The sequence below is a fragment of the Nyctereutes procyonoides genome, unplaced genomic scaffold (genome assembly GCF_905146905.1).
Source record: "Nyctereutes procyonoides isolate TBG_1078 unplaced genomic scaffold, NYPRO_anot_genome, whole genome shotgun sequence".
NCBI lineage: Eukaryota > Metazoa > Chordata > Mammalia > Carnivora > Canidae > Nyctereutes > Nyctereutes procyonoides.
The window spans coordinates 7712845-7727796 of record NW_026575125.1 but is presented as its reverse complement, the minus strand read 5'-3'; the positions used below and the strand labels follow the sequence as shown (position 1 = coordinate 7727796).

Sequence of the window (14952 nt, the reverse complement as noted above, 5' to 3'; positions counted from 1 at the left end):
ATAGTTTAAAATATCAAGGCATGTTCTTGACTTTCAGAGCTTGCAGACTGGTTGAACGAGGCTTCAAGGATAAAAATAATAGGAAACAGGTTATTAAGTGAGTCACAGAGTGCAGAATGGTATGTGCCGGGCCATTGGTTCTCAGACTCGAATCCTCTGGGGAGCTTGGAGAAATACTATGCCTGAGTGCCACCCCTAGAGATCCTGATTCATTTGTTTTAGGGCACAGTCTGGACATTAGGATTTTTAAAAATCTCCCCCTGTGCTTGTACTAAGCAGCCACAGGTAAGAAACTCTGGCTTAGATCTGCCACATTAGATATTACATATTTGCCTTCGTGTATTACTTTCTTTGAGGTGGGTGATTCTTGACATTAAAAGGGGGTCTTTGTATTGACAGAGGAAGGAAACCAACACTCCAGACCATAAAACCACTTGGAGTTTGGAGAAGAAGAAAAAGGGGTGACCTGTAGTCTCAGGGATGGCTTCTGAGAAGAGCAAGGATTTGCAGTGAACTTGGAAGACTGGACAGGTGTCAATAGGCCTGGACATTTGGGAAGCTTGAACCAGGGCCTGGACATCATAATGAACATGTCAGCTGGCTGTGGGCATGATTAGAAGGTTGGCCAGCAGAGAGGGCAGATGCCCTTAAATGGCAGGCTGAGGGGTGGCACTTAAGAAGCAGTGGCAATGCATTACAGTGATGAGAGATTATGGTCATGACAGATTACAGTGATGACAAATTACGGTACCCCACCTGCCCGATGGTGCCGACTACATCGGTGTGTCCATTGAACATCAGTAGCACGCTCCCATATAGTGTAACACACTGGCTATGAGGTTCGGATCCAGAGCCAGATCGCCTGAGTTCGAATTCTTTTTCCACTGCTCTTAGAGATGTGGTCTTGGGTAAATAGATTTCTCTCTCTCTGTCTCATTTGCCTCACCTGTAAACCAGAGAGCTAAAAGGCAGCACCAGCTTCACAGAGTTCTTGTGCTATTAGAATAGCTCCTGGTTTTTAATAAATGCTTAATGAACGGTAACGCTAACTATCATGTTATTTGGAACCTCACTATTTTGTGCATTTACAAACACTTAAGGCTTGGGCGTCACTACTTTCTGCCTTTCTGTCCATGAGAGAGCAACCTATGAAGGCAATGTGACACAAGAGAGAACCCTCCTACCTTAACCGTGGCAGTGTCGAAAGGCAAAGCCCACCCGTACAGGCCTGATCCAACTGGCAGCAGGAAGGTGACATCGGTTCTGGAACAGAGAGAGGCTGAGGGCAAAAAAGACACAGACGTGGGAAGGTGACCCGCTCCCACGAGGCCGGGGAGAACTGGGGAGGATGGGAGGTGATCGTGTGTTTTCCGGTAGTGAGGGGGATGCCTGGATGAGCCGTGGCAGCGGGGATGGACTGAATTCTTGTCTTAAAGTCTTGATCCAGTGAAGACTCCACTGCAAGGTTGAGCGTGGAGCTATGGGGAGTGAGGACTAAGGGGATTGGCAGGAGAACCGCAGAGCGGGAAACAGTAGGAGCTTCTAAAATGCATACTTGAGTGCAGCGATGCATGGTTGCCCTTGCGATTCTCCTCCGACCCTTTGGGTTTTCTCCCGAAACTTCTGTGCCATCAGTTTGCATGCCTAGATAAAGCTTTCGATTCTTGTACCCCACGTGGAAACTGCACAAGATCATATTGGGAGTGGAAAGTGAGTTTTCAAAAGAGTGGAGAACCAAAAACAAGAACATATTTATGATAATTTCTGTTTTGAAAGAGCAAACATTTAGTGATATTTGGGAATTTAATGTTTTGGTTTCATTCGGGTTTTTCTCTTCTTGTGCGATAACTGAATTGGGGGCGGTGAAAGGAGGATTCGTTATTTTTTCTAGTGCTTGTCTACTGACATTTTTGGCTTCAACCAAAACAGAATACCAGAGGGAGATTAGAAGAGATTTATATTACTAACAATGTAAGACTTCCAGTTTTTTCATTGCTTGTCTGGAATATTTAGTAGAGTTACATGCTCTTTTCTTCAAAAACACTCAAGATAGATCCCCCTCCTTTGATTTAGGGATGTAAGGAGATAGGGGATGAGAATGAAAGGCAAATCAAATTGGACAAGGCATGTTGAACCCAGGCGCTCGCAATAGAACCAAGGCACCATAGCAGGGCCGGGGTTTGGGTGAGAAGAGGGGGAGGCATAAAGTGCCGTCCCGGAGCCCAAAGCCAAAGGCAAAATGTGTATACACTGGCCCCAGATGGAAGCAAACCCATCAGTAATGCTTTGAAAATATACCTCTTTGTTCATATTATTTTTCAACCGAGAGGACAACTATGTTTGACAATTTCTCCTAACCAAGTAACAGTCCTAAATAAGTTTTTAATTAAGTTGACCTGAAGGAAATAATATAATTCTCTCTGGGCATAAATAAAGCATTTAAATCTAATATAATGTTGTGAGTGCGAATGTGCCAACTTTTCCATTTTTCGGTATTTTTCAACTGCTTTAGTGTTCTGCAAAAAAACCTAACCATTAAAAATTACATAGAGCCAAACATACCTCCATGGTCTACCTAGATGGTATACAAAGTTAAGTAGAGCATTTTCCTTACTATATTCTGGAAATAAGATCAAAATAAATTTAACTGCACTTGGGGAGAAAGCCAATATGAATGAACCAAACCTCTGAGTGTACATTTTAAAATTTCATTGTATTTAATTCTGTTAGTGGCCTTCACAAAGATTTTACTGAAATTGGCCACCACAATAGCAAAACTGGTGGCCAGCCAATCAAAACCATGGAAGAAGACTCGTAGTCATCTCAAAGGATAACACTGTAAAACTGAAAACTAATTGTTTTATTGAACTAGATTCACCTCCCAGTGGAAAAAAAAATCCACCTTTTTCATAATGGAGGAGTATTAGGCTTTCTCATAATTCCAAGGCATCACATTCAAATGATCAAGTATCATGGAGCTACTTTAATCTTTCAAAGACTGTCGTTGAAAATGTCTTCTTTCACAAAACCTTACAAAATGGACTGTAATTTAGGTTTTCCTTTCACTAGGATTTGTAAAGTCAAAAAGTTCTCAGGAAATTTTCAGAGAATAAGAAATGAGACTTTGTCAGTATAGTATAATAGCAATGAATCCTATTGATTGGCAGTAGCTGTGGCCTCAATTGCCATTCTGTTCCAGCGACTAGGAAATTAATGAAACATTAACCCCCACCCTTCCCCACCCACTCTGTTCAAGAAAGCCTTTTCAGCCAGACAACTTCAGGAAAAATGTATGCGGAAGAGAGAATTCCATAATGAGAAATTCTAAAAAGTCTGAATGTGCCTTCTATGAAAAGCCAATTTAAACTGGAGGGAGAATTGATCACATCACCTCTTTCTTCCAACGCCTTTACTATGATTCACAGCTTCTCTTGAACTTGGAAAATATTACCTTGAAGATGTTTTATCAGGCATACTGTTTAAAAAAAGAGAGAGAGAAAGAGTAAAGTGGCATTGTTTTCTCTCCCGCTGTCACAAATGCCCTCATGGGCCACAGCTATTGGGAGGGAATGACTAAGAGCTAAAAATGAGGGGAGTTCTGGGTAAGTTCCGGGTAAGTGCTAATGTCCAGCGTGCTGGCCTCCTCTCCTGGTGAGGAGTTTGGCTCCGTGTCAGCTTCTCTTTGGAGCAGGGTGCCTTTGTCCTTAGGAGTCTGCATAAGGGATGCTTTGCAGAACTGAACGTGATTAATGGAAAATCCTCCATAAATCCAGAGTGGATTCCTTTCCCTGTGCAATTAATAGTGTCTGAGATGGTTATGTGCTTTGAGTTCCAGCAGACTGAGGTTTATCAGTTGAACGATTAAGCCAAGGATGAAGCCAACACAAGCTTGAAGTCTCCAAGGGGGTTTCTCACTGTGGTAGCTCAGCAAGGGGCTGGGCTGCCACATCCGGTGATTGAACCCGAGTTTTCCATTTATCCACAGAACAAGTTCTGTTCTTCCAGCTGCAGTGCAGGCCTGCCCACGGTACCCTGCCAGCGGCGTGTTTACACCCTGACCTGGAGGGACCAGCCAAGGGTGAGAAAGTGATTCGCTCTCCATGTCCATCTCATGCTTCTTTGGTTAGCTGAGAGTGGCCACGCATGCCGTGGATGGTCCTGGGGTTTTCAGGTCTTGTGGAGAAAACCATCCATCTGTGGAGGCAAACCCATGTCAACTCGCAACCTATGCATTCAACGTTCCCACCCTCAATCCACCAAATTCCAAGACATAGAGAGCCCGCTACATGCTTTCAAACTATTTCTCATCTAGTGGATCACTGGTTAAATCTTTTATGTAAATAAATAGAAATGTTTTGTCATCTGGACTTGCGGCACTGAACTAAAAATTACCTTCAGACAGTTGAACCATCTTTGGGGCGAATGTTAGTGAGGGCAGTGGTGGCCGCTTGTCTATCAGAGATACCCAGAGGAGGGTTCTGGTTTGGCTTTCAGTAGATTTTAATGATAAAGCAATCAATGGAACAGCATTCTTTAAAAAAAAAATCTCTCAACTGCCTATGTTGTCAGTGAGAGTCCCAAGAAGTGAATAAAATAGTTTGGTTTCATCTGCTGCCTGGTGGGCTCTCTCGTGGAAAGGCAGTTGTCCGCTGTGGGTTCTTAGGTGAGCGCGGCCACCACCCCGCTGACCTCAGCCGAGCAAGTGAGGTGGTAGATAGGAAATAGCTTGGGCACTGGAGAGGGCACGGGGTCCCGCTGTAACACGTAGCATTTTACTATTAATTCATTTAAATAATACTGAATACTGTTTATCAAATCAATTTGAGAAGGGTCTCCAGCCCTACTGCCCCGGCTGCTAGAAAGACACCTTAGGTTTTCGTGTCTTCCACTCACCTCTAGACCGTGATCAGGCACCGGGGGAGGTGTTGGCAGTGGCTCAGCTCCACGCCTGCTCCCTGTCCCCTTGACACCTTCGCAGCCCCAGGCAAAGCGCGCTCAGTTGCCCGGATCCGACCGGCTGCAGCTGGCGGGGCCTGCCGGCCTCTATGCAGCTGGGGCCCCAGGCGCCTCAAGGTCAGGACCACCGCCCTCAGCCTCTCCGCTAGGTCAAGTCGGGCGTGGGGGTTCTCAGACTCACGGTTCCCTGGAGCACCCTTCAAAACACCCTTTGCCGGCCCCCCCTCCCAGAGGCCCTTGGGACAGCACAGCCAGCTGCGCAGTCGGTGACCTGAGCAGCCGCCCGGGACCTCCGCCCGCAGGCGGCCCGCGCTCCGCTTCTTGGTCGGCCGTCAGCACCTGGAAGTTCTTAATACGTTTCCCCTGGGCCCCGCGGGGCCAGCCAGGGCGGTCAGCGTCCCGATGGAGCTGGACAGTTTGCATTTCCAGCAAGCCCCCCGGGGCCGAGTCCCCCACCTCGTCCCCTCGCCCCCAGCCCCGGCCCAGTGACGGCGGGCGGCCTCCGCGCCCTGTCCCCGCTCCTGGGGGCTAAGCCAGGCGTCGCCCGAAGCCCTTGCAGCCCCGCGGGCCCCAGGCCGGAGGCGGGTCACGGACGCGGCCGCTCCGGGCGCGGGGACCTCCCACGCCAGGCGGGCGCCCGCCACTCCCGTCCGTGCACCTCACGTTGGCCGAGCCCGCGCCCCCCCCCCCGTGCGTGTTCTTTAGGACACGGGAGCGAGACGCGGGCGGAGTAACTGGGGTCTCGGGAGTGGGAATGCCACCAGCTGTGCAACAGTTCCCGGGGGGGGGGGGGGGGGGCGGGGCAACAAAGCAGTCACCCGGGAGCTCTTCTTGTTGGCCAAGGGGCCGCGGCCTCCCAAGCAGCCGGGAAGGCGGGCTCTCCGGCCGCTGTGCACCGAGCTCCAGCTCCGCGGCTTGTGCCGCCCCCGGGGACACCGCACATTTGCTTTAAAGACCCCGGAAACCCGTCAACTAAACGGAACAACGGGCGCTGGCCCAGGCGTGTAACTTCTAGGCCTGGTCGGAACCCTGAGTCCAAGCCGAGCTCCCTGTTTGACACATTCAGTTCTTATTGTCTTTCTTTCTTTTCTTTTTTTTTATAAAAAAATATGTTATTCATTTATTCATGGGAGACCCAGAGAGAGAGAGACCCAGGCAGAGGGAGAAGCAGGCTCCCTGCAGGGAACCCGAGGCAGGATTCAATCCCTGGACCCCAGGGTCATGGCCTGAGCCCAAGGCAGATGCTCCACGGCTGAGTCACTCCCCCCCTCTGGCCGTGGCCTGTGCCCGGGTGTTTCTTGTTTTCATAGCAAAGTTTCCTCAACCAGAGTCAAGTACACAATGACAGACAAGTGTCCATGGGTTCTGCTTTCTGTTTCCCCCACTAGAATTGGGGAGAATTTACCTCCCCCTTTAATTACATATGGAGGTCAAATAGCATCCCCCCATCCCCCCCCCCCCCCCCCCCCCCCCGCTGCCCGAAGCAAACTTTCCAGCAGAAAAGTCCTTTTATTTTTCCTTCCTTCACTGGAGGCCTAATGTTTCTGGAAAGTCACCCTCATGGCTGTTGTCTGCCTCTTTCCCATAAGATCGTCATTGGGTTAAAGAGGAGACAAGGAAAGGACTTATTTACTCCATGTGGCTTAGAAATTTCCTCAGCAAGAAGTTCTGGAGCCCCTGGCTGCGTCAGGGACAGGCGAGCCATATGGCAGAGGCTGGATGCTTTCCTCGGGGACACTCAGCCCCTGGAGACCCCCCCGGAGACCCGGGCCTAGGCTGGGTCCCCATGAGTGCCCACCCCCGGTGCCGCACGCACACAGCCACCTAGTCAGGAACAATGGCTCCGGCACCTGCTTCCCTGCTTTAGGATCCCCAAGGACTTGTGTCATAGAATTAGACCAGAAGAAAGCAGAGACTAGGAAAGAGAAGTGAAGCTGCGTTCAGGGGGCCGGGGGGTGGCGGGGAGACAGAAATGGGTTCTGGAACTTTTAATCTGTGATCATTTCCCTTTAAGATGTCAGGGCCACTGTTTTGAGGAAGGTAGAAAATACAGATGTTCCCAGGTAAGACTTCCAACAGTCTTTTCATGTTCCTGACGTCCTCATGTTCCTGTCCCTCTCACATTTTCACTGTTCTGTTGCTGTGACAACTCGTGCACATGTAAAACGTAGTGGATACGCTAATTAGCCTGTTCTGGATCAATTTGTGAAAGCTCTAGTGCCTTGTAGAGTCATTTCCGGAATATTAGAGTACAGTGGACTCTAGTGATGGTCATAGATTTTTCTTGTGGGCCTCTGCACGCCAAACTGTTATTCCCACCAGAAGCATCATCGTCCTCATCATCATCCTCATCGCCGTCGTCATCATCACGGGAAAGATGGATTTACTCGCATGAAGTATTTGATTTTTTCATACTAAGGATGTGGGTGGGGGAAGAAACGCTCACAAAGCCATCACCAACCTCGTATAAAGTCGCGATCAGAGTTTCAGGTGAATGACTTTAAATTCAGGACACGGAGGGACGCAAGCGAATGACCCACGAGTTGTGCCTCGCTTAACACGTAGTGGGCGTCAGGCTTTAGTTTTCCGATGCAGCGGGATTGGCGCAGCAGCATTTCAGGGCTGCCCCGTGGGGATCGCAGGGATCCGGGTCTGGCCCATCCTCCCCGGCCCTCCGCCTGGAAGGTTCCTGTCACAACTGTTGCCTTTCACTGCCCTCTGCTGGCCTTGCCGTGGAAGCGCTTCCACGTCTTGGCTGTACCAGCCTGCGAACAGCAACCCCGAGGGTCTTTCCGTTGCAGCCCCCGTGCCCATGCATTCTCCTCCTGTCATTTGTGTGGCGGTCGTGTGGTTTGCATCTGGTCACCAAGTGTGAACGTACTCACGCCCTTGCAATTGTCTCCTTGCACTAGAAGCCCTGACATGTTGCGATCGGAAGTTTCCTTTTCTGTGGGAGGAAGGCACTCATCCACCGACTCCAACAAGGCCTCCAGCGGAGACCTCTCCCCCTATGACAACAACTCCCCAGTGCTGTCTGAGCGCTCCTTGCTGGCTATGCAAGAGGATGTGGCCCCGGGGGGCTCGGAGAAGCTTTACAAAGGGCCGGAGCAGTATGTGCTGGTGAGCCACTTGCCATCGTCGAAATCAAGGGAGAGTTCTCCTGGACCAAGGCTTGGCAAAGGTGAGTGGCCCCCGCAGGTGCTGGCCCGATCACTGACTCCCATTGCAGATGGCATGGCGCGGGCCCGGGGACCCTCTCTTCATCCCTTCCTCGTGTCACATTTCTGGAACTCTGTGACACCTCCTGAGTCCTGTCCCAGGAAGAGGAAGGTGTGGGGTGAGGTCAGTCATGGTCTTGGAGGGTCCCCGCCGCCCCGGGCATCTGGGAAGCAGTCTCACGCCCCGAGAGCCTCCTTCCCCGAGCATCTGAGCAACTTGCTGTGTCCTGGCCAGCGAGTTTGGATGCACATTTTCTAGACTAACATGTCACCCAGTTATTGCTGTCACTTTTATTAAGAGAACAAGCTGAACCTGCTGTCTAAGGAGACATCGCGTTCCCATGTTCCAAAGAGGCCTCCATGGGCCATGAAGATTTTTTAGCAAAATAAGCGTTCCGTGGTCAGATACATTAGGAGAACCCTGGGCTAGCCAAGCTAATGGTTTCTCGATTGCACAATTTCTCCAACTCTTTAAAGTGCTAATGGGCACCATTAATTCGCAAAATGGAAGGGAGAGTGTGGTTTGCACTTATCCCCAAATTTGTTTGAGCACCGAATGTTTGGTTCTGCACTTTCCTTCCACAGAGCAATTCCTTAGTGCCAGGACCGGGCAGGATGCTCTGAGTAATAAGTGGAAGACACAGCACAAAGTCTTGCTCTTTTTTTATTTTTTTTTAATTTTTATTTTTATTTTATTTTTTTAAAGTCTTGCTCTTTTATCCTGCATGTATAACTTAATCCAAAGAGACACCCTGAAAGGGCTGTGTTTTTTGCTGGAGTTTGTGTTGTTTTGTTGGTGTTTTAAAATCATAGCACGTTTATTTTTATTTTACAAGGATTCATGTCAAAAAAATAATTCTAAAAACTTGTAAGGAAAGTAGTAACCCATGTTCCCTTCGAGCATAAAATCTATTTTTAAAATGTGAAACTTTGATTTTTCCTGGTCCTTGTCCGGATGCATCCCTAAGTTTATATATCTGTTTTCAAAGCATAGCTACTTTCGAATTAAGCTTATTTTATGTAAAATCGTATCATTATAGCTTTTGCCATTTTGCTGACATTCTTCATGGCCACTACATGTTCCCGTTAAATCGGTGCATCATAGATTTCTAACTATTCCCTTTCTGATGTATATAAATGCTCTCTGATTTTTTTCCATTTTTTTAATTGAAGTTCGATTTGCCAACATATTGTATAACACCCAGTGCTCATCTTCAGTGCCCGTCACCCAGTCACCCCATCTCCTCTAATTTTTGCTCTTTTAAATTAGTGACAAATTTCCCGTATCTGATATTCTCTGCAATGACAACAACAACAAAAAGACACTCTGAAGAGAATTTTGGTGTCACATGGCATGTTTGGGTTTCTAAATACAAATTCAAAGAGAGATTATTAGACCACCTACCACTCAGAAAGCTTGATTCTTTCTCCCCAGGATCAGTGTGTTGGCTTCGCAGTTTCTTAGCAGGTAGGCAAAGAAACACATTAGCTCTAATTTATTAGCATGTAGACGAAAGCACGTGTTTGCTCTGTCTGATTATCTAGGCCAACTTGAATTGAACACTGTGGTCCTCAATTTTGTATCCCAGGAGACATATGACAATGTCTGGAGGCCTGTGGGGCTGTCACAACCCAAGAGGGGGTGATCCTGGTATGTAGACGGTAAAGCCCAGGCCTGCTGCTCAGCATCCCGCAGCACACAGGATGGCCCAACACAGACAAGGATCCGGCCCCAAATGTCACTGGTGCCAGGGCTGAGCAATCCTATCTAACCAGAACCTTCTCCCTGGAAATAACCTCACTCGGAGGGAACTAGAGACAGGCCGTTTTAGGATCCCCTGACCAGAGCACTAGATTTGGAGTCAGTAACCATGCTGCCACTTTCAATCTGCAGGACCTAATGTGAAAGATTGAGGTTTCTGGAGTCCTGTTTCTTCCTTGGATAAAAACAAAGGAGACAGCTGTATTAATTCTTAGAGTTTGGGGTGCCTGGGCGGCTCAGCGGTTGAGCCTCTGCCTTCGGCCCAGATCCCTGGGGTCCTGGGATCGAGTCCCACGTCGGGCTCCCTGCATGGAGCCTGCTTCTCCCTCTGCCTGTGTCTCTGCCTCTGTGTGTGTGTGTGTGTGTCTCTCATGAATAAATAAAATATTCTTTAAAAATTCTTAATCAGCTAATCCAGGCAAAGTCCTCAAAACAGAACTTGGCAGGTAGTAAGCGCTCACCAGTAACCACAACCTGCAGAGCGGTTCTCACCTGCCCCCTCCAGACTGGCCCCGGGGAAGCAGCCGGTAGACGGGCGCGTCAAGCGACACTCATTGCGATCGCCTCACGGGCTCGTCGTGAGGCCTCCAGGAGGCAGAGAGGATGCCCTTGCTCCATAAACATGTGGGTGAAGACAGGCAAGGATGCGTGTGTGGATGCCAGCAGCGGGGGTTCCTGGGGGTGGGCTAGACACAGGGACTCTAACTACTTGAGGTCCCTCGGCCTCTTAGCACGGTCGGAGCTGCTGTCCCCCGTCACCACTGTTCGTCCCCCGTCACTGCTCTGACACATGACACGTTTAGTGGTTTCAAACACACGCCTTTATTACCTTAGGGCTCTGGACTTCAGAAATCCAAAACAGGTCCACAGGGCTGCGTCCTTTTGGGAGGCTCTAAGGAACAATCTGTTTCCTTGCTTTTTCCAGCTTCTAGAGGCCACCTGTGTTCTTTGGCTCATGGCCCTTCCTCCATCTATAAAGCCAGCAGCGTAACATCATCTCTTCCACCTCCCCCTTATCAGGACCCTTGTGACTTCCCACCCAGATAATCCAGGATCATCTTCTCATCTTGAGACCCATATTTTTTTTTTAAGATTTTATTTATTTTCTCATGAGAGACAGAGAGAGAGGCAGAGACCCAGGCAGAGGGAGAAGCAGGCTCCCCACAGGGAGCCCGATGTGGGACTCGATCCCGGGACCCCGAGATCATCCCCTGAGCTGAAGGCAGATGCTCAACCACTGAGCCACCCAGAGGCCCCTTAAGACCCATAATTTAACCACACCTCTAAAGTCCGTTTGGCATAGAACATCTTTTACGGGTTCTGAGGATCCTGCCACAGACATCTTTGGGGGGGCCCTTATTCTGGGTACCACACCATTATGGAGAGAGCCTTTCTGTAAATCCCAAAAGTAATAAGCTCCCCCCCACCGGAAGGCACGTATGCATCATATCCTGTCTTGTATCCACGACAATCTTGAATGTGGTACTGTGTTACAAAAATATTTGTTTACTGATTTTTGCTCTTTACTTTTCATTGTGAGTGACATACCTCCCTCCGTATACTTTTTCCTAGGTATGTCGGAGGAGCCTTTCAATATCTGGGGAACTTGGCATTCAACATTAAAAAGTGGTTCCAAAGACCCAGGAATGACAGGTGATGTATTATCTTTTAAAGACCGTTCATTGCATTTGCTTTTTAAATTAATTTTCTTTAATTTTTGCCTTACTGTCATTTTACGTACTTGTCAAATATTACCTAGAAAATGCTGAAACTAGGGGGGGAAACAGATAAAACTATACTTAGTCTTTCTGCCAAAATACGTCAACCTTTGGCTATCTTTCACTTCACTTCCTTTGCAAGAGTTTTTAAACGTAGCTACCGTCATTCTGTCCGTGCAACTTTATATTCTCTGTGTAACTTGCATTTCTCAGTTATTTGCTATTATTATTGCTAAGGGCCACGTAGTACTCCAGAGTGCAGATTCATAGTTTACAACCCATTTTTTTTTTGGTCATTGTTGTTATAATAAGTTACAGTGTCAGGAACCTCTTGCACATATTTTTTGTTGTGTATCTTCAGTGATTAATAGATTCACAACGTTTTGGAAAGCAAGTCACAAATCCAGAATAGGGCAGGGGGCCAAAGTTATGCACCTTATCAAGCATCCAGGGGTACAGGTCACCTCGGTGGGCTGGCTTGTGCTCTGCGCGCTGCAGACGGCCGGGGCATCTCACTGGGCCGTGCGTGGCGCTACGGTTCCGTCGGTATTGAGGATCATTGGGTTTGCATTTTTGCTAATTTGAAAACAAAATGGGGGGCACCTGGGTGACCCAGTCAGTGAAGTGCTTGCCTTTGGCTCAGGCCATGATCCCGGGGTCCTGGGATCGAGTCCCACATCGGGCTCCCCCCGCAGGGAGCCTGCCTCTCCCTCTGCCTGTGTCTCTGCCTCTCTCTCTGTGTCCCTCATGAGTAAATAAATGCAATCTTAAAAAAAAAAATCTAGGTTGACAGACGACCTGTCAGCCTAGACATCTGTACGTGGAGCTGCTCCACGAATCGTGCCAGTAGCCAGAGCGTTGTCATTTCTTTTACTAGGGGATAGTCTGCCTTGGGCAGTGGCTTGAAGAGTGTCCTGTGCTTTTTCAATTCTGGAAGCTGGTGGTGGAAGGGAATAACAGGACACGGCCCAACTGGGACTCTCCGAACTAACTCCATCTCCCGCCCTTCTCTCTGGCTTCCAGGTTCCTATGGAGACATTTTTGAAAGCAGCTCCCTACGCCCGGGGCCGTGCTCCCTCTCTCAAGGGAACCTGTCCCCGAACTGGCCCCGGTGGCAGGGGAGCCCCCCAGAACTGGAAAGTGGCACGCAGGCCATCCGGAGGACTCAGACCACGGCCACCGTGGGGGGGTGCGGGGCCTGCCCTCCGGGGTCCCGCGTGTGCAGCACGCCCCACATCCGGGGCGGCAGAAGGTCGGAGCAGGCCGCACCCAAGGCAGAGCAGTACTTGACTCTGAGCAGCGCCGAAGACCTCACCGAGAGTGAGCTGGACGTGGCCTGGCTGCAGAGCAGAGCCAAGCCTTCGCACCAGAGACCTCTCGAGAGTGAGAAGCATGACAAGAGGCCTCCTCCTCCTTATCCTGGTCCAGGGAAGCCGGCTTTGGCCTCTTCCCAGCAGCCTGCAGAGCCACTGTTGTGGAGGCCTCAGAGGCCCGAAGAAGGTTCCAGAACAGCTTTCGAAGAGGGAAGCCAAACAGCTGAGCGAGAGCATCAGGCCGCTGAGCAGAAACTGAGCAGTGCCTACTCCAGTTCCGCCAGCGACCAGAACAGTAAGACTTTGGGTGAACCCAACTGGCTCGATTGGCAGAGGGAGCGGTGGCAAATCTGGGAGCTCTTATCGACCGACAACCCCGATGCCCTTCCGGAAACGCTGGTATGAGCCCACCCAAGCTCGCGCCCCCACATCCCAAACAGCCTTCTCTCACTCAGTAGGGAAAAAAGTTGGTGTTGGACAATTGGACACTTACTTAGCTTTCTTCTTTAACACTTAAAAAAAAATCACACAGGAGAAACCCAGTTCACTTAAAGATATAGAGCACTCGTACCCTGGCCATTTCTAATACAGTTCTATTGCATAGCCAGCCGTAGGACAAAACAAAAACAAAAAAGGATGGTGATATCCAATCTAATAACTATTCACGTTGGCTCTGTAGAAGATACAACTCTCGCTTCTATATAGCTTAGTCGTATTTATGTGACTTCAGTTTTGACTGTTGTATATTCTGTAACAGATTATGTATGATAATCATATATGTTATATTCACAGAAACAGAAAGAACAATTTTTTTAAATCACTTCACTTATAGTAAGTAACGAGATTCTATAGAATGTTCTAGAATATGCACAAGCAGGTTTCTGTGCTTTTGCCATAGCTTTTTAAGTGAGGACAGCCCTTCCTTCAATGCTTAGGGGAAAACACTAACAAGACAAACAAAACAGAATATGCCAAGCCATATTTTTATATAGTAGTGAGACACAGAAAAACATGTAGTCACCGAACGCTTTTTCTTATTGAGTATGTTTTAAGGAAAATGTTAAATTTGATACATTATGGAATATATTTTTAGAGTCTGTTTAGAAAGGTTTCAGTTAATCAAACAAGAGAAAGGCCGTGCCTAACAAAGAAAGAATAATTAAGAAGTTCCCATCTTAGATCAAATTCAGTTTTATAGAGACCATATATAATATATATTTATAATGTATAATTTTTATGTATTTTTCAAAACCACAAACTGGAACCCAACTATAAAGTGTTTAAGCATCCAAACAGAGAATTCAAATTACAGAACCAAGTTTTTCCTTTTGCCCCGTAGTCAGTATTACCCAAATTTTATGCGATGCTTTGTGAAGTAAATCATGTTTGGAAAAAAAAAACTACAGCTTTGTATTTACATCGTGCCAAAAGCTGAGGACTTGTTTTCTTCCGTAATTTTGTGTGTGTATCGTACAATGCTCCTACCAGCCCATCAGCAGTTTCAAGTTTTTCAACCGCAAAACCAATTCTGACCAGCAGGTGGCGATTCGCTTCAGTGTTACGAGATTTTTTTTTTCCACTTCATAAGGGAATGTGTATTATAGAAAAAGATTTTTTTTTTAATGAAACATGCTACTCTTAATTCTCATGTCGACAGTGACATTTTCAGTGGTGTTTCTTAAAGTTCTATCTTGTGCCATGATGAATAAAAAGTTAAACAAAGGCTTTGTTCCCTGGCATTAAATCTTGTGACTGAGGTGCTCCCCACTCGGTTCCAGACGTGCACCTCGCTCCCCCAGGTGCGCTGCAGGGGGACGGAGCACACGCAGCCGGAGAGCCGTGGGCCGCGCGGGGTGTGGGGAGTGCACTGGCGCGCCTGGAACTTCATATGATTGTTCGGTGCAGTGAAGGCTGATTGTCCCTCCGTTGAAACTCAGCGTCCGGGAGGACGCACACAGGCCCTGTAGGGCACGTGGGTCCTGAAG

General features: G+C 48.3%; 1 protein-coding gene across 3 annotated transcripts in view; it reads left to right on the top strand.

Moving 5' to 3' along the window:
- The window catches only part of ARHGAP6 (Rho GTPase activating protein 6), a 488580-nt gene extending 473897 nt beyond the window's left edge, over nucleotides 1-14683 (top strand). For all 3 annotated transcript variants that reach the window (XM_055338929.1, XM_055338930.1, XM_055338931.1), the window contains exons 11-13: nucleotides 7869-8137; nucleotides 11509-11589; nucleotides 12678-14683. In XM_055338929.1, the coding sequence (XP_055194904.1) occupies nucleotides 7869-8137; nucleotides 11509-11589; nucleotides 12678-13372 (1045 nt within the window). In that variant the 3' untranslated portion in view covers nucleotides 13373-14683. The remainder of the gene's footprint in view (nucleotides 1-7868; nucleotides 8138-11508; nucleotides 11590-12677) is intronic.
- The last annotated feature ends 269 nt before the right edge of the window (nucleotides 14684-14952 follow it).